The sequence below is a fragment of the Hypomesus transpacificus genome, chromosome 11 (genome assembly GCF_021917145.1).
Source record: "Hypomesus transpacificus isolate Combined female chromosome 11, fHypTra1, whole genome shotgun sequence".
NCBI classification, from domain to species: domain Eukaryota; kingdom Metazoa; phylum Chordata; class Actinopteri; order Osmeriformes; family Osmeridae; genus Hypomesus; species Hypomesus transpacificus.
The window spans coordinates 9553629-9580923 of NC_061070.1; the positions used below are offsets into that span (position 1 = coordinate 9553629).

A 27295-nucleotide genomic window follows, 5' to 3' on the forward strand; every position below is an offset into this window, starting at 1 on the left:
TACTTGCTTTGATAGCCCTCCATTTCCTTCAGGGAAGTCTATCATGTTGGCTTGTAAATCAGTTAGTACAAATGAAATGATGGCATGCGGTGGAGGGGGGTACAAGGAGAATGGGCGGAGTCTGATATTGACCATGAGTAGCCCAGACACGTGGACGCCACCACACACAGATCAGCCCACCGTGAGAAGCATTAAACCTAAGAGCTTGGGGGGGGGGGGGGGGGGGGGGGGGAGTCCAGTTTCCAGGGCCTCTAGCGGTAATTGCTCCAATGTATTCGGCAGGGCAGGGATCGGGGATGCTACGCGTAGCGACACACAGCGAAGACGATTGGTGCGCAGATTAAAGTTGAGAGAGGTCAATGTTGTTCAAATGCTGGGAAGAGGGACGTTAGAGGGGCCCGGAATTCCAATATAAATGTAAAACAGGCCGGGAGCCATGGCCTGGGCCGTCCTGCTCCATTTGAGGCTTCGCTCCTCACTGGCCCAGCTCAGGGCTTGGACGTGGAGGAATACACACGTGGCTACACAGGCACCCCACACACACACACACACACACACACACACACACATGGACGTATAGTGAAGAAAACAAGACACAAGGAATGCGCGCAGAACAATGTTGTCCAATTCAGCATGTGCATGGGGTCCGATGAGAGCTGCTCACCTTGGGTGTGTGTGTGTGCTCTCAGTCTCCACCAACACTGCCCTTTTGTGCCTCTCGAAAACCAGGCCCATCCGAATGCATGCGTAACTGCATCCCATCTCCAAATCCCAATGTGCGTCACCGTCCTTCAACCACACAAAGGAAGCCAGCTCTATCTTCTAACCTGGTTTGGAGACACACAGGGCCCTAGCCTTCAAAGGCGCTCCCAGCCGACCCAGCACCACACCATTGTTACTTCAAGTTCCATTAGGGGTGTGAAGTAGGAGCTGTCAGTTGTGGTCACGGGGATGAGAGGAGGGCCCCGTATGGAATCCCATCAGCGCCTGGCCCGAGCTGAGCTCCCAACAACCAAGCTCGACCGCCTTCTGTCACGAGCACTCCTCGCTAAATATCATATCTCTCTCTCTTTTTGTCTCTCAGTCACTCTCTTTCTCCCTTGTGTTCCTCTGTCAAGCCTTCACTTCCCCCCCCCCCCCCACCACATTTGTTCTCTCTCTTATTTTCCAACTAGCCAGAGCCCACCAAGAATTTTCAATCTATCATCCTGGCCGACCCCATTTTCTTCAAAAATGACACCCCGATATTCCGTTTTTTTTCTGTCTCCTTTTCTTATTTGATACTGTGGCGGGTTGGGGAGGTGGTAGAAGAGGTGGGAGGCCATGTCTTCAGGCTTTGCTTTCGATTCGCTTCCCTCCGTGCCCTCCAGGCTAGCTCTTCTCGGGTTCATTATAGAGGGAGCCCGACAAGCCGGCCAGAGTCGCGTTCAGGGACACGCCGGGACAGTATCGTTTGGGGGGGGGGGGGGGGGGCATTGGCCCCGCACATTTGTTTGTGCGGACTAAATTGAGTTCCGGACTCTTGTTTGCCTGCCTCGGGGCCCTATCCTTGCTCTCGCTCGTCATTTGTCATTTTTGTCCATTTCTGGAAATCTAATAATCTTTAATATCCCCCCTTCCCTCCCTTACCATCCTGTCGCTCGCCGCCATCTATCTACTCTCTTCCTTTTCTCCCCCCTTTTCTCTGTCTTCCTCTACATGCTCTCGGCTGCGGGCGCAATCTCAGAGCGATCCGGAATGCTCCTCAGCCTCGTCTTAATCCATCCTGTAGTCAGTCACTTAGCGCTCTCGTTAAGACCTCGTAGACACACACACACACACACAGAGCAGTTCATGCAAGGCCAGCAGATGGATGCGCTTGTAATTTCGTTCTCGTGTTCCGAGATATCGAATGAATTTTTCACTTGGGTGTCTTGAGAAGCCAGCCCGGATGTTGAAGTTCTCAGAAGTGTTTGCTGATGCGTGGCGCCGTGGCTCCCCTCTCGACAGGAACCCAGCATGAGCTAGCAGGCAAACTGTAGAGCTAGCAGGCAAACTGTAGAGCTAGCAGGCAAACTGTAGAGTTAGCAGGCAAATTGTAGAGCTAGCAGGCAAACTGTAGAGCTAGCAGGCAAACTGTAGAGCTAGCAGGCAAACAGGCAGCCGGGGCGAGGACTTGGGTGGACCCAAACCATCCCAATGCCTGTGCTGCTCGCGAGACGTCGATGACGACATCTAGTTCCATTCTATGTTTCGTGATTGACGCCGGTCTGCACCTTGCCGGGCGTGATCTTGCTGTCCTATTGTGGTGAAGCCAGCCCAGTCAAAGTGGAATTAAGTCGCTATGACGTCGCTTGCGCACAGATACCCACGCTCAACGCGCCCTCTTTAACCCCCCCTCCCTCTCTTCTTCTTTCCGTGTAGTTCTGGACATGGCGCGCCACGTGCCCCTGTACCGGGCCCTGCTGGAGCTGCTGAGGGCCACCTCCACCTCCACCGCCCTGGTGCCTCTGCTGCTGCCCCTGTCGGGAGACCCCGGGGCCCCGGACGAGGAGGACGACGACGACGAGGAGCACGCCGAGGGCCAGAGCTCGGTGGGCATGCTTCTGGCCAAGATGAAGACCTGCGTGGACACCTACACCAACCGCCTCAGGTACGCACCTACACCAACCGCCTCAGGTACGCACCTACACCAACCGCCTCAGGTACGCACCTACACCAACCGCCTCAGGTACGCGCACACACACACACACACACACACACCTGCGCACACACCCTCCGACTTGAGCGTCGGAGTGGGCCAGGTCGATTCGCTTTGTGGATATTCTATAGACTTTGGGCTGGGGTCAGACAGTCCTCACTCTCCCAGCTACCTGTGCCCCCCCCCCCCCCCCCCTGCCGTGTTCATAGGAATTAAGTTAAGGTAGCAAACTTGACCCCTGACTTCTCTCCTATCTGTCACACCGGGCCCACTGTTGAAGAAGCTATGCTAAGACCCCATTGAGGAAGCCAACAGCCTTTTAACCTGACCCCCCTCCCCTCACCAGAGAATACTGCAGTAGCTTGGCACCCAAATCCCTCACACATGCACACACCCCTTGGATTTTGTTAATATGTATCACTATTTAAACTGGAAGATGGGATTGGATACCTGCTCGTTGATGGGGGGTGTCCAAGCAGTCGCCACATAGGTAGGATCCTCGATGACTCGCATTTGGTTTCCCACCTGCCTTTGCGACTTCTTATGAATTTAAGAAACCAGAAAGGAAGGTATTTTTTAGAAGGCTCGTCATTTGGGACTAGCCCGCAAATATGTCAGGACATATATCTATGTTGGTGAGAACATATATGGCCTACATCATTCAAAAGCCTTGGGAATGGATCCTGGTCCGTTCCATTATTTCCCCCACCAGTTATTTCCAGTCTGTTCCGGTTCCAGCGTATCAGCCTTATAGTTGCCACTAGGGGAGATGGAGGTTTGGCTTGCATGAAGGAACAGCAGCTCTAGTATTGCGATAGCAGCTCAACCCCGGGTGATAACCAGCCTCTGTACCTGTGGGCTCAGACAACCAGACACCTTTGCAAGCACACACACACACACCCCCCCCAACCACACACACACAGCCACAAACACACTATCTAATGAGCCCCTGCTAGCCAGCCAGCCAGTCACAGGAAAATGTGGACTTCACACACTGCATTCCAAAAGTTCCACCAGCCTGGTGTGTCAGTGCGTGGACGAGCTGGTCTGTGTTCAACCTCACAGAAGGTCACTGACCATGCCGCCCTCCCTCCCTCCATCCCACCCCTCACTAGCCTGTTTCTCCGAGGTCACATCATCTCTACCTAACCTGCGTTGAAGATGGCCTGGGCGTCGCTCCGCCTGCCTTCCCTGACCACCTTTCTGCTGCTCCCCTCACGCGACCTGAAACCCCATGCAAAAGTAGATGTTTTTGTTTTGTTTTGTTTTATTTTGTTAGACCCTCTGAAAACTCTTTTTGGAGCGGACTCAAGGTTTATCCTCAGGCACTAGTTCAGTTATTTATGCCGGACGGCCGTACAATAAGCTTCCTGAATAATGCATGGCTCCTGGGTGGCGGGAGGCTGTGAAAGCCCCGCCCCCTTCCTTCACCGGTCGAACACGGGGTCAGACTCCTGCCTTTCTACCTGGCTTTGACGCTTTGCCCTCCAACATCTGTGGGCGTTACTGGCCATGAAAAATGGATCGAAAAGACATCAATATTTCACTCGCATGTCAAGTCGATGTGGAGGGAGATTGGCTGCGTCAGATCACAACCGCCCAATACCCAATCCCCCCCCCCAAAAAAGTTCAACTCTTCTTCTTTCGTTGATTCGCTTTGTCCGTTGCCCTAATGGCACGGTTGTCTCTGTCCCTCCCAGGTCGAAGAAAGACAAGAGTAAAGTGGTGAAGACGGACCCCTCAGACCCAGAGCCCGAGGGCCTGACCCTGCTGGTCCCAGACATCCAGAGGACGGCGGAGATCGTCTACGCAGCCACCACCAGCCTCCGGCAGGCCAACCAGGGTACGACACACACACACTAACACACACACACACACTAACACACACACACTAACACACACACTAACACACACACTAACACCTGTCACACAAACGCCCCCATTTTTTGTCCGACCAAGGCCAAACGGAGGACACAATTACACTGTTGGTCCTGTCCCAACTACTTTGGCTACTACTTAAAGTGACGCGCAGCCAGACGGCGTTAGTGTCCGTTTTGGAAAGCTCCACTTCACCCAGTGGATGTCTTTCTCCTTGGTCTCCCCAGTATTTGGCCCTCTACCAAGATGAGTCTGCCTCCCTCGCCGATGTTCGTCTGAATCATTTCAGCAGGTCCCAATTTGCCTGTCTGCCTCCATATTTCTCCCCCCCCCCCCCCCCCCCCCCCCCCTTTGTCTCTCCGTCCCGCCGTTCCTAGGACAAGGGCAAGAAAATAGGTCTCCTAAGTTTAGCCCGTTCCGCCCGACGAAATTCCTCGGGACGTGATCGACGGCCGCCCTCTCCTCTCGGTCTTATTCACGGAGGATAACGACCTGTTTTGAACCCCCGGAACGTTATCTCCATCACCCCCTTCATCCCCCTCGAGTGACAGGGCAAACCGACGCTGGGTCACGTCTGTCCCTTAAAAGGGTCCCCCGATTCATCACCGCCCTGATGGATGGTCTCCTGTGAGGAGCAGTTGTTTTTATCGCGTCCCCCCCCTCCGCAAAATGGCCGCTGGCCTTCGCCCCCACACGGCCAGAGAAGAGGCACCCAGTTCTCCCCAGAGCCTCGTAGGGAGGACCGGGGGGGGCTCCATCACTCACCTGGGTCAAAGAAAGCGGTGGCCATCGACTCGTGTCTCCGTGTCCGAATTGACCGTCACATTCCCACACACACACACCCCACTCTGACTCCCCCCCCTCCCCCCCCCCCATCCCTTTAGCTACGATGTGTTTCACATTATTCATCTACCTCTCCCCCGTCTCCTCCCCATCGATGGCTGTCTCAAATGATCACTGAGGAAGGGGAGTGGGGGGGAGGGGGGCAGCGATTGGGGGTGGAACATAGATGAAGATCAATGTCTCTTGTCACTTTACATAAGGAAATCCATACCGTAACGGCCATGGAAACCAGCACCCCCTCAAAGGAAGCGTGCGTGCGTGCGTGTGTTTGTGTTGCTTCGTTAGCTCCAACGGATATGTAATTGTTTAATTAGTACTTAGTCTTTAGGGGCTGGCTAAGGAGGGGGTTGGGGGGGGGGGGGGGGGGGGGGGCAGGGGGGGGACACTATGGGTGTTCCGACAATGGCGTGTATCGAATCCTGGAATGTTCCCCCTCCACCAACCACACACACACACACACGCATTGCTGACGTGCTAAGAGGAAGGCGATAGAAATGGAAAGGACCGATAGCGGCTGAATTCCCGCTGTAATGGAGGCCGTTAAACGCACCAGTAGTTTAATGCTAAGTACAGCTCTCCCAGGTAACGTGCGGAGGGGGGGGGGGGGCCGGGTGGGGAGCCAAGCCGTCGTTGTACCATAAATGTGCTATATATAGATCGTTAATGATGTTGATGCATTATCCGTCCTCTCCCTCCGAGCCCCGTGTTTTATCGGGGATGGGGGGGAGCGGGGGGTGAGGGAGAGGGGGTTTTGATTGCCGCGCGCGCGTGCCACTATCATTCGTCTCGTACGCCGTTTTGTGCTGTCGATAAAGAACGGGGGGGGGGGGGGGATTTGAAGGGACTGGGGGGCGCGGAGGTAGGGAAGAGGGAGGGGGGGGGAGAGAGGGGGTGAATCCCCTAACGATGGCACTTCTCATTAGCTGATCAAATTAATGGGTTTTGGCTTTTGTGCAGTGAGGCGGCGTCGACAGGCAGACGGGGGAGAGACTCAGAATTCATATGATTGTAATATTTACGAACAAGAATTCTTGACGTCCCTTCGACCGAACAACCTGACTGTAGAAAGGGTGGTGTGTGTGTGTGTGTGGCGGCCAGGTTTAATATGAAGCTCGTGGGGCCGGCCCAGTGGCCTGCTGAAATGAGAGTAGTGACAAACGGCCCTGGTGGCAGGCAGGCCGGCCGGCCAGCCGTCAGCCCAGCGCTCACAACCAGATGACTTTGACGCCCTTTAATCCCCTCCTTGCTCACATGTCGACTCTCCTTTTCCCTACTCTCTCCCTCCCTCCCACTTCCCTCTCTCTCTCTCTCTCTCTCTCTCTCTCTCTCCCCCCTCTCCCTCTCCTCCCCTCCATCAGAGAGGAAGCTGGCCGAGTCGTCCAAGAAGGTGTCCACGCGGGCCAAGCCCTCGTCCGTCCTGCGCTCGCTGGAGGACAAGTTTGTGGCCGCCATGAAGAAGCTCCAGTTTGGTGAGTGCTCCCAACGGCCTCGGGGATCCGTCCAGGGTGTCCCCTCGGAGCGCGTCTCTCCCTCCACACCTCCTCCCGTCTGCCCCCCAACCCTGGGGGGGGATTTGTAATAGATTTCAGCGAGTGTCGTCTCGACGTTCGTTGTAACCAGCGGTGACGTGAACGCAAGCGGGGTTTTTTGTCGTCCCTAATGCTTCCCAGTTCTTAAAGTGGGGGTTGGAAGAGGTTTTCTGGATTACGAGAGCGAGTTCCCCCCGGTGAGCACCATGATTCAAGAAGTGGAAGATAGGGCCTGCATTATTAGTCAATATAGATTCAGAGCGATGCCTCTCTCATACACACAAAGCATGAGAGGCCCTTTCCGGAGTGTAAGTAAATAGGACGACGGGGCTTATCTCAAACTCGCGGCCAACAGTAACCGGGGCACAGTGTGTGTGTGTTCAATACCATTAAAAGAGACCTTGTAGTTTCAAGCAGCCACCGGCAAGGGTAGCGCTCTCCGCTACGACGATGACAGGTTGGTTTAATCTCCCGACGTGGATAGCCTGTTAACCTTCTTACATTATCACCGATTCACAGCCTCCTGCAGCTATTGCCATTATTCGTCTGTGTTTTGGGTCCTCTCGTGGTAATGGACGTTGTTCCGATTCATTTTCTTCCGTATAAAATACAGGTTTTTATGAGCTGTGTACCTAAATGGTTGCTGTAGCGCGCGATCCGAGTCAACCAGGTAGACTGACATATTTTGGGCCTCCCTCTCTCTCCGTCCCTCTCTCTCACTCCCTCCCTCTCTCCCTCACTGTCCGTCTCCCTCCCTCCCTATCCCGCTCTCTCTCTCACTCCCTCCCTCTCTCCCTCTCTGTCCGTCTCCCTCCCTCCCTATCCCGCTCTCTCTCTCACTCCCTCCCTCTCTCTCTCCCTCTCTCTCCCTCTCTGTCCGTCTCCCTCCCTCCCTATCCCGCTCTCTCTCTCACTCCCTCCCTCTCTCCCTCACTGTCCGTCTCCCTCCCTCCCTATCCCGCTCTCTCTCTCACTCCCTCCCTCTCTCTCTCCCTCTCTCTCCCTCTCTGTCCGTCTCCCTCCCTCCCTATCCCGCTCTCTCTCTCACTCCCTCCCTCTCTCCCTCTCTGTCCGTCTCCCTCCCTCCCTATCCCGCTCTCTCTCCCTCTCTGTCCCTCTCCCTCGCTCCCTCCCTCTCCCCGGGACAGACACGTTCGAGATGGTGTCGGAGGACGAGGACGGCAAGCTGGTGTTCAAGGTCAACTACCACTACATGTCTCAGGTGAAGAACGCCAACGACGCCAACAGCGCGGCGCGCGCCCGCCGCCTAGCGCAGGAGGCCGTCACGCTGTCCACCTCGCTGCCACTGTCCGCCTCCTCCAGCGTGTTCGTCCGCTGCGACGAGGAGCGCCTCGACATCATGAAGGTAGATGGGGCCTCGCTTTAGGAGGGACTGTTCTCTTAGACCCGGGGAGGGGAGGGGAGGGGAGGGCAGGGGGGGAGGTTTCGGTGATTGATTCATTCAGCCTGCTTTCAATGCTACCAATTATGCAACCGAAATATGTCATCTCTTATAAAAAAAAGTATATATAAAAAAGGTTCATTTTTAGTTACTTCTTTTAACTACCTTTTAAAACATTTTTACACCACCTGATCTGACATGAACGCGAGTATTCTTCCCAGTCCATTACGACAGTACAATTCACTGGGAAGATTATTTTTTTTATAATAATTTTTTACAAACTCTCTTCCTGTATTCACAAGTTCCAAATTGACACCATAGTAGTAACAAGCCCATGTGATTCACCTTCCCACTCTCTTAAGACCCAGTTCACATATTCGCTTCTCATCGGGACCATTATACAGTACCCCATGGTCACGTGAAGCCCGTCTGTCATAATCCAGCAGAGCCCTGTGTTCAAACGGGATTTCTGTTCAGTGATATTCATGCTCTCTCACGAGGCTGGGTTATCGCCTCTCCCCGATTAGTTCCTGACACCCACAGCCTCAGGGAAAGCCGGGCTAACCCGCGACGGGCGTGCTTCTCCATCAAGGTGCTTGTAAAAGTGCCCTCGCTGTCGGCTCACCGTTCCAGTTCAACAGAACGAGGGCCCCCGCAGCGAGAGAATCATGTCAGCCCAGCGGTGAGGAGTTCCCTCAGCTTGGTGGAGAGTGAGGGCATTTTCTGGGCACTTCACGAGACTGCTCACTGCCATTCAGCATGCCCACACTCGCTCAGAGAATGAGTATCACGGACCAGTGACATTTAACAGAAAGCGCCCTTGTGCGTTTTTGTTTATTCTTTTTTACAGGTATGACAAAGACCTCTCCCGGTAAATGTCAAAAGCGAAACGTTTGATTCCGTTGCCTGGAAAAGATCACTAAAGTCTCTCCATGAAGAGAAACAGGGAAAGGTCACTGACTGACTCTGGGTTTGGTACATTGGGTGACCCGCTTGAAGCCCCCCTTCCTGTCCCCCCTTCCCCCAGCCCGCTAACCTCCTAGTGCATCAGTCTGGGTCTTCAGCCATCTCTACCAGGAAGCTGGCTCTGTACTATCCTAAAGGCAATGAGCAGGAAAGCTTTACCTCTTCTGAACACTTGACCTCAGAGAGACACTGTTGCATGTTTAGGTCAAAACAGGCTTCCCACCAGACCCATGAGACCCCCCCCCCCCACCCCCCCTCCATCCTATCCCCTCTCCCCCAGGTTCAGGGCACCAGTCAGCTCGTGCATGTGCACACAGACACTCTCCCTCGCCGCTTGTCCTCTCAATGCTACGCGTGGCTTTGCTGCAGAATCTGCCATCCGTGTGGTCTGCTACCTCCCCTGTTCCCATACTCTGTCTGGTTCGGTCTGTTTACCGTGACCAACCACTCCCCCCTCCCTTCTCCCTCCTCCCCTCCCTTTGTCTGCTGGTTTTCTCTCCACATTTGCGATCGGCCAGGCTCTCTCCAGGCTCTCTCCAGGTTACGTGCCTTGGCAGCGTTGCCTGTTCCACCTCTCCTCTCCCCCTCTCCTACCTCTCTCTCCTCTTAAACCTCCAATCTGATATCTACGTCCGAATCTCCCATTACAGACGCCTCGTCTGCTGACGTTCACCAGTCTCTGTCCCCAGGCCTCTTTCATTTCCTTTGTTCTTTCTTGCCTCCTCCCCCCCCCCATACACACACACACACACAAACAGGCACTCTCGACACGCTAGCAAACAGAAAAACAAACCTGGCAGGAAGTCCACTCCTCGGTTCCTCTGAAGTCGTGAGCATCAGATGCACTTTAAGGATCTGGGGTTAGAGCTGGCTTTCATTTGAGATGAACAGAGCGCTCGTCAGGACCCCACCGCCTCCTCCTGCACACACGCAATCTCACACACACACTCTCTCCTGCACACACGCACACACAATCTCTCTCACACACGCACACACAATCTCTCTCTCACATACACTAGACCGCAAGCCGGCTAATGCGGAAAATCGCTAAAGAGTGGGAGAGAGAGGGATAGAGATGGGTTGTGAAGGGGAGAGGAAGTCTGCTTCCTCATCCTCCTCCACTTCCTCCTCCACTTCCTCCCCACCTGAAAGGTCTCCCAAGCATCGATGACAGTCACTGATACACAGGGAGACTTCAGCTTCCTTTTTTTTTCCTGAGATTGCTCTCTCCTAAGCGCTTGACAGAGAGAACTTTCTTTTTGTTTTCCAGCTCTTTATACCTTTCGTGATCAATGAGGTAATCTCATGTAGCGTGGGAATTAATTGGATTTCTCTGACAGCTATGAGGGTGTAAAGCAGAAAGGCACTTCTTTCGTTTTTGCTGTCTTTTTGCGAGCGTGGAAAAGTGTTGTCCATCGAAACAGACCTCAGGAGCACAGCAGTCTCTGTATTTTCTCTATATGTCTGGCATTTGACCTACTTAACCCCACAAGTTAGTGACTTTAGTTCGCCTCATGGGCAGCTGAGAGCAGACATCAGCCGGGTTTCCCAGATTCGATAAGAAGCTCTAAACGCTAAGAGCGTCTTAGGAACGTTCTAAGAGCGCTCTAGAACGTTCCTAAGACGCTCTCAGAGTTAAAAGCGTCTTAACGAATCTGGGAAACCCGGCCATTGGCATTAACCCCTGCATTCCCATTCACAGGTCACACAGTGCCCCCCCAACCCCAACTTTAATGGCCCCTCTTCCCCTCTGCCTTGTGCCAGGTCCTCATCACGGGCCCGGCAGACACGCCCTACGCCAACGGCTGCTTTGAGTTTGACGTGTACTTCCCCCAGGACTACCCCAACTCCCCGCCCCTAGTCAACCTGGAGACCACCGGGGGCCACAGCGTGCGCTTCAACCCCAACCTCTACAACGACGGCAAGGTGAGACCCAATCAGGGACAAAGGGGCCAACCAAAAGAGGCAGACTAGTCTGCGAGTCTGTGAATTAGAGGTCTGATCGATTTGACTGATTTTTTGTCGGGGACTGGATGAGGTTTGCTGTCGCGGTCCGACTGTACCACCAGGGTGAAGTGAGAGGGGAGACGGTCAGCTCAGACACTGGAGACCTCCATTTGGCGACCGTCTGCCCCCCCCCCCCCCCCCCCCCCCCCCCCCCCCCCCGCCTCATATCTTCCCCTCCTTTCCTGTCCTTCCCTCATTCCGGTCGTCTTGGCATGCCCCTCCCCCTCACTCCTAGCTTCCCTCTTCTGCCTCCTGCCCTCCAGTCGTCCAGCCCATCTCCTTCCCTTTCCTCTCACCCCCCCCCCCCCCCCTCCCCCACTCTCGGTGGCAAGGAGCCGTTAAGGTGCTGGAGCCTGTCACATCGGCTCCCACTCATTAGGAGGGCCGCTGACAGTCCACATCTATTTTCATAATGGAGGCAGACAGCTGCAGGCGCCCGGTGGCGGCCACGGCGACTGCCCCCGCCCCACCGCTCACTACCGAGGGGAGGGGGGGTGGAGGGATGGATGGATTGGTCGAGAGATGGATAGGACGATGGAGAAGAGGGAAAGGTAGTTCAGTGGCGATGGAGGGGCGGGGGGGGGGGGGGGGGGGGGAGGGATGGGTGGGATAGCGAGGTGGGGACGAAAGAGCGAGAGCCAAAGATAGAGGCCACCTTTGACCCCCCGCCTAGGGATGTTTACTGGTCGTCCTCCTCTTCTGACTTGATCTCGGGGTGAGGCACACTGTGGTCTGACGCTGTCTGTCTCTGTCTGTGTCTCTGTCTGTGTGTCTGTCTGTCTGTGTGTCTGTCTATCTGTGTCTCTGTCTGTCTGTGTCTCTGTCTGTCTGTGTCTCTGTCTGTCTGTCTGTCTGTCTGTCTGTCTGTCTGTCTGTCTGTCTGTCTGTCTGTCTGTCTGTGTCTCTGTCTGTCTGTCTGTCTGTGTCTCTGTCTGTCTGTCTGTCTGTCTAAGGTGTGTTTAAGCATCCTCAACACCTGGCACGGGAGACCCGAGGAGAAGTGGAACCCACATACCTCTAGCTTCTTACAGGTGAGATGCACGCACACACACACACTCTTAATCAGGCACACGCACACACTCCTTCACTTCCATAATGAGATTGGCTTATCGCAGCCCTGAGCACTGTGTCAATAGTGATAGTAGGTTATTACCCTGTCTAAACCTGACCTCGAGGGACTTTGGTATTATTAGTTTGACTGTTTTTGACGGCTCCTTGAAAGCTCATCCGTTGGACTCTTGTGTGTTGGGCAAACTTTCGCCTTTACTTCTGACCATTCCGTAACCCCAGGCGACACGCCGACACTCCCTCGGTAGGTGTGTACGAGCGCGCGCGCAGGCACACACACACACACACACACACACTCATCACTCGGGCGAAAGCACATGGGGGACACGCTGCCGTTCACCGGGCCTGTGTACGCACCACGCAGCAAGTCATTCTCCATGTCTTATTGATCCAGGCAACAAGCAAGCAATATGCTCCCTCGTCGTTCCTCGCGCTCTCTCTCTTGCTCTCTCTCTCTCTCTCTCGCGCTCGCTAGTTCTCTATAATTTCCTCCTTCATGGGGTTGAAGAGTTCATAGAGATGTTTCCATCGATTATCATTCCCGTCAGTTCGCCGGATCGATAGTGCAAAACCAGAGGGGAGGATGTGGGGGCGGGGCTGGAATCAAGTGGTCATCAGACAGGGTTGATATTGGATATCCCATCTAGGTTCAGCCGGGCTGCGAGGGGGAGGGGGGGGGGATCTGGGTCGATGTCAGGGCCCATGCGAAGGTCCCTTCAAAGCGAGTCACTTATGCCATGTCTTGGTGAGGTGGCTGCCCCTGCTCTTTGACACGGGTACCAGGCTGGTTATCTGACAGGTCAACCCTCCCATCCAGCACCCTAGGCGCTGGGACTGGGCCTTAGCCATAAAGACGTTTACCCCTTCTCTTTAAGACAGGCCCGGGGCATTCATTAAATCTTGAACGACAATTTAATTACACATTAGAGGATTTTTTTTTCTAATTGAATTTCATGATATACCGCGATGAGGTGATGCTTGAATTTTTTTTTTTTTTGTGGTGGTGGGGTTGAAGATCCCTTTTTTCGGCGGCGTCCTGTGAGGCTCTGCTGCCTGGCTGGAGGGCTCGCCGCTCTCCCTCCCTCGGTCCCTCCCGCCTCCGTGGCGGTTTTCCCTTCTCCTGGCACGCACACGTTTCCCTAATCCTGCCCTCTCTTCCCTCCCTCCCTCCTCCAGGTGCTGGTGTCGGTCCAGTCCTTGATCCTCGTGGCCGAGCCCTACTTCAACGAGCCGGGCTACGAGCGCTCGCGCGGCACCCCCAGCGGCACGCAGAGTTCCCGCGAGTACGACGGCAACATCAGGCAGGCCTCGGTCAAGTGGGCCATGCTGGAGCAGATGCGCAACCCCTCACCCTGCTTCAAAGAGGTGAGAGAGAGAGAGAGACCCCCGCCCTTTTGACCTCACCTGCTCCCACTGCGCTCAACATCCCCCTCCCCCCCCCCCCCTCTCGCCCTAAACCTTCTACTTTATCCTCTCTTGCCAACAGTGCTCTAACCTCTGAATCTGCCGTAAAAGTAGAAACACACCCGATATCACCAGAATCCCTTACTCTCCTTTAAACCCTTCATCCACCCACTCCCTCCCCACCACCAACACCCCCAAATCTCCCAAAGAGAGAGGGCTAGCACTGCGCACAGCTCTCACCTCCTTCCTCCAGGAGGCGAGAGCTGCCACAGCCTCTGGCTCCAAACCCCGGAACATTCCTCCTGCCCCTACCACCGCCCTTCATCCTAACCTCCGCTCTTCTGGGGAACGTCGTTTTAACCGCCGTCTTTGAGGCTTGTTGAGAACCTCCAGAATCCCCCCAACCCTTAGCAGTGTGGTGCAGGTGGCAGATATCCTCAAATACCCCTCCAGACTCCTGCCCTCGGTCTTCTCTACTTCAAAGAGGAGGTTAGTAAGAGTTGATGTGAGCCTGGCTCCCTTCCTAAGAATCCTCCTTTAAACAGTCCGGAACATTCTGCACCCCCTCCTCCAACACAGTCCGATGCAGCCCCAGCCTCTGCTCCCGCAGATTGATTAGAAAGGATGTGTCTGCTCCCGAGGGGGGGGGGGGGGGGGGGGGGGGGGGGGCTCAGCAGCCGAACGGACATTAGCCTTCTCAGTCCCTCAGGTAGATGATGTCCTCATTTTGGTGGGTCTCTCTTCATGTCTCGCTCCCTCCCTCCCTCGCTCTACTCTCCCTTTATCTATCCATCCATCTCTCCCCCTGCCCCCGCATCTTTTTATTTTATTTTAGTATTTCCTCCCGTCCTTGACACAGGCTTGAGCTAGCAGCTCAGCGGGGGCGGGTGGGGGTGGTAATTGACCCCGCTCGGTAGAGGAAGAGAAGGGGGGGGGGATGTGAGAGGAGGATGATAAGGGAAGCTCCAGAAAGAATGACTCACCGGGGGGGGGGTTTGTCGATTTGGCTCAAGTCGAGAAAGCGAAGACTGACCTGACCCCAGAGGTGGAGGTCCAGCTCAGGTGTCTGAGAGGAGGGAGGAGGAGAGGAGGAGGAGAGGAGGAGGAGAGGAGGAGGAGGAGGAGAGGAGGGTGTAGAGGAGGAGGAGGAGAGGGGAGGAGGAGAGGGGAGGAGGAGGAGAGGGGAGGAGGAGGAGAAGAGGAAGAGTAGAGGAGGAGGAGAGGAGGAGGAGGGTGTAGAGGAGGAGGAGGAGGAGAGGGCATCCTGATGAACACAGCTCCAGTCTGGCTCCTACGTGGCCTGTGTCCATCACGTAGCTCGCACACTCAGTCTCTCTCTCTGCGCCGTTACAGGTGCACGCGCTTTATGTCCGCGTCGTATCATTTGAAAGGCAACCAGTCGGCCAGTGCTCCTCTGTACCACCACCGGTCACTGACTTGTCTTTGTCATTTACTGCACTTTAATCTGTGTGTGAGTGCCTGTGCGTGTATACCTCAAAAAGTCAGCATTGATTACAATATTGGATTGAGGGAATGTTAGCCCTGGATGAAAACACAGAATTCAGTTAGGATCCCAGATGCTCGCTGTGCTGCCAAGCCCACCTCGGCCTCTGCCAGACAGTAATGCATTTTCCTGCCTCCATCGCTCTCTTTCCCTCTCTCTCTCTCTCCATCGCTCTCTCTCTCTCTTTCCATCCCTCTCTCTCTCTCCATCACTCTCTCTCTCTCTCTCTCCATCTTTCTCTCCCTTTCTTTTTCTCTCTGTTAATCTTCCTGTCACTTATTCGTTCTCGCCCCGCAATTCCTCTCGACTAATGTTTTCGCACACCGAGACATCAACTGGATAGACCTGACGCCGGAGAGAGAGAGAGAGAGGGAGGGTGTAAAAAGAGGAGAAGAATGGCGAAGGAAGTGAGGGACGAAGAGAACTGAGTATGTTCTCTTCCCGCCTCGCTCAGAAAGTGAACTCGACCGAGCGATGGCTGGCTCGTCCCCTCCGGCGCACGCGCACACACACACGCGTCCTCCCTCACACCCTCATGACCCTCATATCAAACAGCATCTATTATACATGACTTCACTTGGACTTCCCACCAAACAGAGAAACCTGATCTCTGGGGGATGACTTGGGAGAAATGAAGAAAAGCTTGGGGATACTTCCAGGATGGGTTAGAGAGGGTTAGAAAAACACACGTCCATTTCTAGTCAGGTTGGTGTTTGAGCTACACAGAGCAAGCATGCTCCTGTTTGTTTTGTTTTGGTTTGTAATTTTCTACAGTCCATTTATGAATCTCAAGAACAGAGGCATACCCGTGACCCCCCCCCCCCCACACACACACACACACACACAAATGGACAGCCTTAGCCACACCACCCCACCGCTCCTAGTAGACTTCCATGCTGTGCAGAGAGAGGGCCTCATCGGTGTGTCTGCTGTGGTCTGGGGGTGAAAGTAACCCGCTCCAAACAGCAGCATGGGTAATAAAAACCATGCCGGTGTTCTGTGCAGTAAAACTGGCCGTGGATAAGAGCCAGGGAGCACAGGGGGGAGACGGCAGGTCTGGGTAACAGCTCCTGAAGAAGGGAGCGCGCCAGCGAGGCAAAAGCCCCCCTCACCCCCACATACCCCACCCCCACCATCTGAAATTCAATTAGACACAATCCACTCTGCGTCTGGCCTCTTAAGTCCCTGAGCCAAAGGCAGAGACACAGCCGGCATCCACATCCAGGTAGAACTAGGTGGAAGAGGCGCTCGCACACCTTAACGCCACGTCTCCGTGAGGGGCCCGCGTGCTCAAACAGGCACGCCCCCCCGCACACACAAACAAGGGGGTACTGTGACTTTCATCCCGGTTTGGAGGAGGCTATGCCCAGAGCAGAGACGTCTGTTTGAGTTGAACTCGAAAACCTCTCTCTGACTCTGCAAACGGATCTATTTGCGTCCCCTCGTGTCGTCGTCGTGTGTGAGAATCCAAACTTTCCGCTTCCGATTTGTAGCCTGGAAACAAAGATTCGGAAGCAAGCCTGCATTATGCACCAGCCGGATTGTCAGGTGGAATTAGGGACAACAGGTTGCTTGTTGAAATAAAGATCATTTCGTTTCTGCGCCTCTGTGTGTGTGTGTGAGAGAGTGTGTGAGAGAGAGGGAGAGAGAGAGAGATACTGTCAGAGCATAGGGAGAACGAGAGTGTTTAGCCTGTCGAAGTGTGAATGGCCCATTAGTGGCTGACATTCTCAGCGACCGCCTCATAATCTGTTAGTACTGTCATTCCCCCGGAAGCGCGGCCACCCCCCATCCTCCTCCTAATGGTTCATTCCACACGGGGGTGAGGGTCACTCGCACAGATCTATCTACCTGACAAACTGGCCTTGTCAATGGATAAATGACAACAGCAATAATGGGAGGCAGGCACTGGGGTCCAAGAAAGCGGGCTCATCCTTGTGTTTAGCCCATTTGGCCTTGAACGTGTGTGTGTGTGTGTGGGGGGGGGGGGGGGGGGACTGTGGGTTCATGATCTCAGGGACCCGCCACCTTACGTGCTCCTGGGTTCCTTTGCCGTGTAAACATGACGATGATTCAGGGACGAGCGGGACCACACGCACGCACACGCCTGCAGCACGCAGCGAATGTGGCTTGCTCACGCAGTCAAAGGAAACGAGTCATTGTGTTGAGGACACTCCATTATGGTGCATTATTGATGGGTTTTAGTGAGACACCTTCGCCCAGTGGGACCCAGCCAGGCCATGGTTTGTGAAACCTGCTTAACCCAACCTGGTTAATGCTACACCAGCTGGGGGGGGGGGGGGGGGGGGGCTTGTTGCCACGGTGCAGTTCGCTAGGGGGAGAGAGGGTTTGGGGAAAGATCCAGCCCCTGGTTCTCGTGACTGAGAGAGCTTTCTGCTTGTATCTGCTTCTCTCTCACACACACACACACACACCCATTTACCCGCACACACACCCCCACACACCCTCACTCGCGCACACACACGCACAGCTGAACACGGAGGTAGGGAAGAGCCAAGAGCGGAGCAGCGATGTGGTTGCCATGGCTACGCTGGCAAGGAAATTGATCACTCCCAGCAAACACCACCCCCCCTCTCTCCATCTCCTTTTTATCTCCTATCTCTTCCCCTCTTCCACTCTTGCTCACACTCATATCCTCAGTCTCCCCTCTCTTTCTCTCTCACGCACACACAGGCAGCTCTGTGGCAGCCGGCACTTGCCTCTGCCGATGAGTTAAGGGTGTCATAGAGACATCGGATGGGGGCTTTAGAATGTCACTTTTTTAGTCACAGATAGCTCGGTGACGGATGAGAACGAGGTGCGGGGGGAAGGGGGGCGGGGCATTGGGAACATCTTGCACTGGTGAGAGGAAAAACCATGCGAGATGTCCATAACAATGATTGAGGATGCTGGCATTCAATGTCTCTCAGTCTCGCCAACACACACACGCACACATTATACCTTCAATGTATAACCAACCACGCCTCCCCACGCACACGAAAACACTCCATCGCTGTCTCAGACACCACTGGATGCTGGGCCTGTTGTGTCGAGGTCAGTGCGAATGAAGCCGGCTTGTTCCTCCCTGCCTCACAGACCGCCGTCCAGAGGCCAAGTCTTGCCATCTGCTGGTGCCGCCTGTGCCCAGCTGGGGAAGCAAACCCTACCTTCCCTCTCTCTATCTCTCTCTCTCTCTCTACACAACCACAGACTCGCTCTCGCGGAAGCTAGTGTCAGAACGCATCAACCAGGCTCTGAACAAGTCACTTAAAAGCACGGCAAGCCCTTCAAATCCTCACCGGATCTCATTTCCTGACGTGAGCGAGCTGAGGCCCGGGCGATGGACTGCCTGCGCTGTAGCTCGCGTCTCCATCACTCACTCCTCCGTCGCCGGCTTATCCAGCAGCCTCGATCTCCCTTCCGAATACATTGTTCTGCAGGTTGCTAATGCGCTTGTAAAAGGTGTTCACAGCTCAAATGGCTAATTAGCCGTGAGCCACTGCGGGATGAGCAAAATGTTAGCACCGAGGGGGGACAATTGCGTTATCATCCGTGTACGTCTCATTTGGTAACGTGTACGCAAGTTATCCCTGTCGCGATACCGTTTATTATTAGCCCAGCCGTTCAGTAGAGCTACCGCAGGCCCAAAGCTCTTGGGAGGGATGGAAGCACATTTGTCTTTCTTCCAAGCTATTACCTGTTATCCAGTCAGGGTTAGATCGGCGGCGGAAAGTATGGGAAGAACGAGCCTCGACTCACTCGTGAACCCGTGGAGCTTTTTGTCCGTCATCTGAGAGGACAGATATCCTCTCTGTAGATGGGGAATCTGTCTGCACGTGCTCTGGGTGAGCTGGAGAATCTCCAGTCCACCAGCCCCACACCCAGACAGCCAGTGGGGGATATTTACGGTTTAGTCTAAGACCTGAGCGTTTCCGGTCACGGTCACGTCGAAGCGGTCACGGTCACCGGGAAGAGGACAAACGGGAGGAAGGTGGGGGGGGACAGAAACTTCTTAAATATCCCTGACATGATTCATTCTTACCTATGACATATACACTCCCCTTGCCTGCTGGATTCATGAGTGGACAGCATAGCCTAAAAAGGTCACTTAGTTCATACTGCAACGGGGGCATGGACTCACCAGACCGTGTATCGCGTGTATCTAAGCATGTATCGGTATGTGCATGTTTCTGTGTGTTTGTGTGCGTGTCATTGGACAGTTTTAAAGGTCACTCGTCAGATTCCCGCCGCCCCCCTTCCCCCACTCTGATGAGCATGCGCGGTACATGTTCAGAAACTGGGAGGAGGTGGAACGCTCATGTCTCCCAGCCCCCTGAACACACTGGGATCTCTGCACACGCATCCTCCCCCTCCGTGGCTCCGCGTCCAGCCTGGGTAGAGTACAGTTGGTGCACGGAAGGCGGTTTGTTTGTGAACAGCCACACGGGGGGGGGGGCGACATGAGCGATCGCTCTCGTTTACGTCGGACGGCAGCGTGACCTTGAAGCGTTTCCCCGGCAATCAGCGGGGGTGGGGGGGGGGTGGCGGCGGCGGCATCGAAGAACTCGTTAGAAGTAACTAAAGCAGGAGAGACTGAAGGAAGGAAGGGGGGGAAGAGGTGCTAGATGGGGAGAGAGAGAGAGAGATGGTTTGAAAGGGGACGGGGGAAGGATGAGAGGTAGGGAAGAGAGGAACGGAGATGTGAGAGGAGGAGAGTGAAAGGAGGGATGGAAGAGGTCGAGTTGAGGAGCTGTCATCTTCTTTGCCTCTCGTCTCCAGAGTCTCCAGGTCCTGCCTGATAGCAGGGCAGCAGTCCGGATGGGAACTCCTCCTCCACACAGTAGCTGCCAGGGAAAAGGGGACGTGATGAACAGTTACCGCATCATCCCAGTCCGCCCGCCCTGGCGACTGTTGCTAGGAGGGGGAAGGGAGGAGTGGGGGTTTAAGTAGGGGTGGGGGTGGGCTAGAGGGGTTGATTGTCAGATTGACGGAACCCATTGTGTGTGTGTGTGTGTGTGTGTGTGTGTGTGTGTGTGTGTGTGTGTGTGTGTGTGTGTGTGTGGATCACAGAACAAGGCCTGTTGTGACGTCCGAGCCAGGCTCATAAATGCACCTCCCCAGTAATAAACTCTGGGGAGAACTAGGCAGAGAGATACAGAAGCTAGCCAACTCTGCTTTTATTTCATTTGACACTCCCCCCCCCCCCCTCCCCCCCCAAGTAATTAAAACTGTCTGGGTAGTTACAGTTTAATACTGAAGGTAATCTTTAATGTGATCTAAAGTGACTCCCGGTAGAGAGCTGTTTCTAATTCCACACCTCTCCCTTTCCCATCGTATCGCTTTTTCGTTTCTGTGATGTATGCCTTTGGCGGTTTCAATTGCAACATTAGTTTGATTAAATTCAATTGGTATCGAGTCATTTTTCTGGATATGCGTCCACCTATGGTCCTCTGGTTGCGTTGACGTAGCCAAGTCCACCCAGCCCTCAGTCACAACGTCTTCCAGAGAAGCAGGATCAACTGCACACAGGCTGGTCGATCGAGCGTGCACGCACACGCACACTCATACACACTTTCACTCTCTCACACCTACAGACTACACACCATCTAGTTCTGTATTTTTATTTATATTTTGCTCTTCCGACCTCTCTCTCTTTCTCTCTCTCCAACACACACACAAGCTATCGGATGAAACAAAGACTGTAGATCAGAAAGCAAGCCCCGTCGGTCTACAGTACAGCACCATGTGCCCATCGACGCAATCTCAAGCTCGCTTGACAACCGCCCTCTCTAGACAACAGACAGCCGAGGGGGGGGGGGGGAACGCGGTTGAAGCTCAGCCTCTGTTCCAACTCCTCCAGTAGGAGGATTTCTATTTATTTCGGCTCCCCCACTTCAAAGCAGCCCGTCTGCACAGCTTCTGCTCCTTCTCCCAGCCTGAGCCAGCCCCCCCCGGTGCCTCCCCTGCTGCCTGGCAGCACGGAGGACGACTTGAAAAGTTTCCTCACAACCCGCTTCTGTAGCTTCCCCAAAGTTACTCGGAGGGAATGGTAGGAGAATCGAGGTCCCCTACCCGATCGTAAATCTACCTGAAAGAACACAGTGAGGGAGCCAGCATTCATTTAGTGGTATTTTAGTTGGGGTGTGTACAGACATTATTTTTCTTCATTTTTTTTTACAATATGTATACAGTTTTCTCATACCTAACATGGCGTGAACCTCTGGGGTTGGAACTGTGGTTTAGTCACGATACTCCGAATTGAAAGACGTGGTTTGAGGCGGAGTTGCGGGGAATGAAAGGCATCAATTCATCATCCTTGAATATGCCGCTAATGGTACCTACTGGCCACGGAGGCCTGTGACTCACGCCGTGCATGTCTGATGGTGGAGCCAGAGGTGACCTTTCAACATGGCAGATGGAGCCGGCGAGGCGTTTGCATGTGCTTGTCGTCGTCGGTTTCGGACCTGTCTCGCGGGAGCCGTTCTGACCTTGCCATGCTCTTTCCAGGTGATCCACAAGCACTTCTACCTGAAGCGGGCGGAGATCATGGGGCAGTGTGAGGAGTGGATCGCTGACATCCAGCAGTACAGCACCGACAAGAGGGTGGGCCGCACCATGTCCCACCACGCTGCAGCTCTCAAGGTAACCACGCACACCTCGCGTCCGTTCGCTTTGCTTATCCCGGCCACTCCCTGGGTAAATCTGAAATAGACACCAACTCTCATTTTTATTTGTAAAGCCCTGTTTGTTTGTTTGTTTGTTTGTGTAAGCCTATTGGTCCAAAGGGCTTCACAGTTGGTTCGCACCAGTAACCAACCCCTCAGAGAATATCGTCAGGGTTTTACTTCACCAGACGGCAAATTGTACCACCGACATCACACTTTTTAACAGGCACATACTGTACACACACACACACACACAGCTTTGGTACCAGTCCATGTTGTGTTAATGAAGTGTGAATAGTCAGAGGACAACATTCCGGGTGTTTCCGCTGGGCCTCGACAGGTCCTGATTCATCACTCCCAGACGGCTCCCCTCTTTCTCACACACTCCCGAGACCGACTGAGCCAGCCGTGCAGAAGCTGATAACACACCACACATACACTGTCCCACTGGTAGCTGTTCTCTCTGGCAGTGAACAACCACCACAATTAATATCTACAGTAAATAATCCCTGCCACACTGATAACGACTGCACAGAGAGCCTACATCTCAGGCATTGTGCTGTGGTGGTCGCAGGAGCCCGGGTGTTGTTCAGAGCAGGGGTGGGAGATTGGACTGGTTATCAGGTCCGTGAATCATGGCGTGTCAGCAAACATGTCCCCCCCTGGATGTTCAGGGTGGTTTTAGTGCCTATTCCTCACCGTCACCTTGGCCACCAATTGACTGTGCTAGTCTTGGGTTCACATTTGTGTTCATTTTGGCTGTCCTGGCCTTTTTGTTGCTGTTGTAAATGATTATGTTTTACCCTTTGCTGGGTGTTTAAGGGCATCGTTTAAAGAAAGGTAATGTGATCCTTCATCTCCGGTGGTGCGTAGTTTTGCCTACGTGTTCTCATCCCTTGCGCAGATACCACCCATCGGCTCAGTTATTCCTCAGTGTCCACCTGTAGTTTCATTTGTGTATTTCTTTGTTTCTTTCCCCTGCTCCTTCGAACAGGACTACATTTACATTTAGTCATTTAGCAGACGCTCTTATCCAGAGCGACTTACAGTAAGTACAGGGACATTCCCCTGAGGCAAGTAGGGTGAAGTGCCTTGCCCAAGGACACAACGTCATTTGGCTCGAACCAGCAACCTTTGGATTACCAGCCCAATTCCCCAACCGCTCTGCCACCTGACTAGCATTTGTTCAGTCAACTGTCCATCTAACCATTTACATGCATCGCAGCTGTACCTTTGAACTCATCTGTGGCCCCTGTCTCTGCCCTCTCAGCGTCACACGGCCCAGCTCCGAGAGGAACTCCTCAAGCTGCCCTGCCCAGAGGGCCTGGAGCCCGACGCCGAGGAATTCTCAGAGAAGACCACCGCCCTCATGGTCAAGGAGCAGCCCAATCAGGACGCGGAGAAGCCAAGCGGCAGCCAGGAAGGCCACTGCAGCGAGGGCCAGCTATGAGCCCCGCCCCCCCCTCAGCACCTGTCCCGCCCCTTTTAGCAGTGGCCACTCCTCCCCACGACTATTACTATTGTTATTGAATAGACTTGACGGCTTTGAAGCACAAGCCACCATTTTGTCAATATTTGTATGTAAGAATCTAATTATGTAATAGCTGAAAAAGAGAGGACCGGGAAAATGCGACAATAAGAAACCGCTTACAAAACGACAAAAATAAGACAAAAACTCCGAACTATGCTATGCCCTTAAGGAAACAGTCAACAAAAACGAAATGATCTTTTATTTACCTGTAAAAGAGTGTAAACTTTTGTGCTTTTTTTCCAATTGTGAAATAACCACTGATTGGTATGTTATTAAACTTGTTTATGTATACATAATGACAGAGGAAATCACAGAATATATAAGGGAACTACCTTTAGAGAAGAATGTTTACTGAATGTTAATTTCCTTTCCTTTTTCTTTTGTTTTCTTTTTTCTTTTTGTTTTCTTTTTTGGACTGTTAGCGCAAGGACAGTTGTAACCAAGAATATATTGGTCATTCTTTAAGAATACTATTTAAAATACGAGACATAAGGACACACACATACACTTTCCTGAATTTGAGATATTCTGGTTTCCCATTGACATCGCTTATTTGATTTCTACAGGAAACTGTAAACTTCAATAAAGGCTGAAATGGACATTCTTAACTGCTATGATGTTATCCCTTTTACAGGTTGTTCTGAAATGCTATGAATATGTTTTTTTTCTGCCTCACTAATTCTGAATGCAAGTTTAATAAATGCAACCTGTTTTACTTTGCCCGGATATATAAATTGATACAAATTTGTAGATCACAAGAGTTTGTATGTAAGATGCAGTTGGGAGATGAACGTGTATGAAGGCTTGTGCATGTGTATGTGTGTTTACCTGTGCGTGTGCAACAATCCCGGTGATATACAAAGCTGTGATGTGCCTTTGATCTACATCATACCACGAAAAAAATCTAATAGTTTATTTCTACAATTTAACTACTCAGCTCCTTGCAAAAGAAAATAAGAACTGCTTTGATCATTTTTTTTTTTTTATATTATGTTGATTCCAAGTGAAAGAAAATGCACTTTCTATTTTACTCCCAGTACAGCCACATACTCCTTTTGGTAGGACATTAAATGGAGCTTGAAAATGTGGATTGATTGTGCGAATGCTTTTTTTTCGGGGGTTTTAAACAGTACTTGGACTTGACCCTCTTATCTAAATAAGAAATGAGAGCAGCAAAAACATACTACCAATCCTCGAGACTGGGTACCACACTTAAGGTCTGGGGGGTTTCAGCAATGGGTCTCATTCACATGGGCTTCATATCAGTAGACTGAACTGAAGTTACTGAAGACGGAACTTGGATTTTTGAACAAAAATATCTGCTGGGATTTAATTGTTTAGGAGATTTGATATTTGCATCCTTTCTCCAAAAACGGCAGTCCAGTTTCTAAGAAAGTATTATCCTTGATACAGGGAAAAAACCTACACGACAACTGTCTACAGAGCTCAGAACTGTCTATGTCCTGCAAAGGTGAGGTATTGCCTTACGAAAAGCCTTCAGAAATTCTTATACAGCCTGTTTTGCCACTACATACATGGATTATGATGTAGAAGAGACGATGGCAAAAAAAGCTTGCTTGATGTGCTCGTGTGATTTATTATTTATTCCCCTACACTTTAGAACTCCAAAGCAAAATAGAAAAAAGCTACTGGAAAATGCATGTAGAAATGTGTAAAGCATAGCATGTAAAAGTTAAACACCGTGTATGTGACAGAGCCCTATGGGCTCGCGTCAGCAGGGGTTATGTACATGTCACGACAAGTTTACAGTCGAAGCTGTATGAGAAGCTACGTTCACCCACCGCTGGTTGTCTCACAACTCAGGGTTCTAAAGCAATGATTCCAAGTCTAGTCATATGCCGGACTGAGTTTACTGTCAAAAGTTGGTGGGTAGTTGTATTAAAATAAGGCTAACACCGTCATGATGCTCGAACCTCGAGAACGATTTTTGTTTTGCCATGTCTTAAGCTCATGTTATGACTACATATCTCATACTGGCTGTAAACCTCCCCCATCTCAAGAGTTAAGAGCGTGTTGCTGAACAACATTCTCTACTCAGCTTTGAGTGTTCAAACTTTGTCAAAGAAAGATTGGGTGGTGGAATAGCTCTGTCCTGCTGGACCAAGGCAATGTTTCATGGCCATTTCAAAAAGTACTGCAGGCAGCCCTGGTACTCCACTTCCAGCACAAATAATTCAGACGGCAACAATGTAAGTCAACATTCTCCTCTCTGCAATCATCTCCCCAAGTACAGACGTTACCTGCTTTTGTTTAGTTTCGTGGAGCCGTAAAAAAAAAACGACAACAAAAAACGGCGGCGTCTGGGCGTTTCAAAAAAAAGATTTCTCTTCACACTGTTCAAGAAATCAATGCAAGAACAGTGTCCTGAGTATTGAGGAAGCTGTGTGTTGTGGAAAGTGTGTGCTCACCTGCTTGATGGAGTATGGATGCTAAATTTGACAGCCAAGGCTTCAAACTGCCTTTGCAATACTGTTGGTGTCAGTGCTGTCTTTGAACAGCAAATCTTTTGTTTCCAACCCTTGAAAAGCAAGTCTTGAAAAATATACAGTTCTCATCAGACAACGGTGTGTCCTTGACAGCTCTGTAAATTAGACACTGGTGTCTGGGGAGAGTAAATCATAGTGTGAAAGAGCTTTTGTTCACCTTGTGCATTGTGTGGGGGTCTCTTGTTTACTTCTAAACATTTGTTTAAATTGAACCTTTAAATAGGATATCTCATTGAGAAAAATACATCTTGCTTGCAAGGGAGAACTGCATACAAAAGTTGTAAAAATCACGTAAAATTTAAATAGTAAAGTAAGAATAAATATCTAACAGAACAATACGAGCATCTGAATATAACTCAATTTTCCTTCAATTGGACCAATGGCAATCAAGCGTCTTGTTTAATAGACCTTGATGCATTGGGAAGGTGTAGCAAAATGACATAAAATGTGTTATACTTTGAGGGCAGACCTGAGTCCTAGTATGATGAGTGTATAAAGTTCAAAAGTGTTTTAATGAAATGTCTAAAGGGAAGTTGACTATTGAAGAAGCAATATACAGTAGCCTGATGATCGCACGATAAATCAATCTTGGTGCTTAGAGTTGGCTCCAGCCTAGGTTATAGTACAGTGATGTGCACTAAAAAGATCACGTGTTACAAAGTAGACTGCATTGAGTGGCTTAAGTATGTATTGGAAGCATCATAGAGGGGGTCCACACAGTCAAACACTGATTCTGAACAATGTGTCTTCTGCTGCTTGGTTTTGATCAGCATCTTGATAAGCTTCTCCACTGCCATCTTTGGCAGTCTGGAGAAGAGTATTTTGGTTATCAGCATTTGACACCAGTTTTAACTCCATGAGGGATTTCTGCAAAACAGTAAAAGCAACTAGCAGTTCAGCGATAGTCTGTTCAGCTATGGGGAGAACAGTATACATCCCTGTGTCATTTGTGTAATCTGGACCCAAGATCAAGCCTTGAAAGACTCACTAGTTAAACACAGAGACATTCCTCCCCAACTAACTTCATCCTGGTCCAAACAAATACTGTGACAACAAGTTATTTAGGTCTGACGGAATAATATAGTATTTTAGTTGTTCTGAAGTACATAACCTGCTCTCCAGACCATTGCAATAACACTTGAGACAAAAGTTAAATGTGTCAATGGTTCCACAATCTGCAGCAAGTTCCGAGACAAAAAGGTCAAACGTGTTGTCGTCTTTCCAGATGTTTTATCCCAAACTAATCTGAGGTTGGGCATACAAGGAATGAGACAGCTATGGCCAAAACAAAAAAATCAAATAAAAAGGCTG

The 27295-nt window shown here is 51.9% G+C and overlaps 1 protein-coding gene across 1 annotated transcript in view; it reads left to right on the forward strand.

The window, feature by feature from the left end:
- The window catches only part of birc6 (baculoviral IAP repeat containing 6), a 98295-nt gene extending 73730 nt beyond the window's left edge, over positions 1 to 24565 (forward strand). The window contains exons 67-75 of the mRNA XM_047028829.1: positions 2404 to 2632; positions 4381 to 4523; positions 6760 to 6870; positions 8079 to 8296; positions 11063 to 11224; positions 12259 to 12336; positions 13550 to 13738; positions 21789 to 21923; positions 23217 to 24565. Of these exons, the coding sequence (XP_046884785.1) occupies positions 2404 to 2632; positions 4381 to 4523; positions 6760 to 6870; positions 8079 to 8296; positions 11063 to 11224; positions 12259 to 12336; positions 13550 to 13738; positions 21789 to 21923; positions 23217 to 23396 (1445 nt within the window). The 3' untranslated portion in view covers positions 23397 to 24565. The remainder of the gene's footprint in view (positions 1 to 2403; positions 2633 to 4380; positions 4524 to 6759; positions 6871 to 8078; positions 8297 to 11062; positions 11225 to 12258; positions 12337 to 13549; positions 13739 to 21788; positions 21924 to 23216) is intronic.
- The last annotated feature ends 2730 nt before the right edge of the window (positions 24566 to 27295 follow it).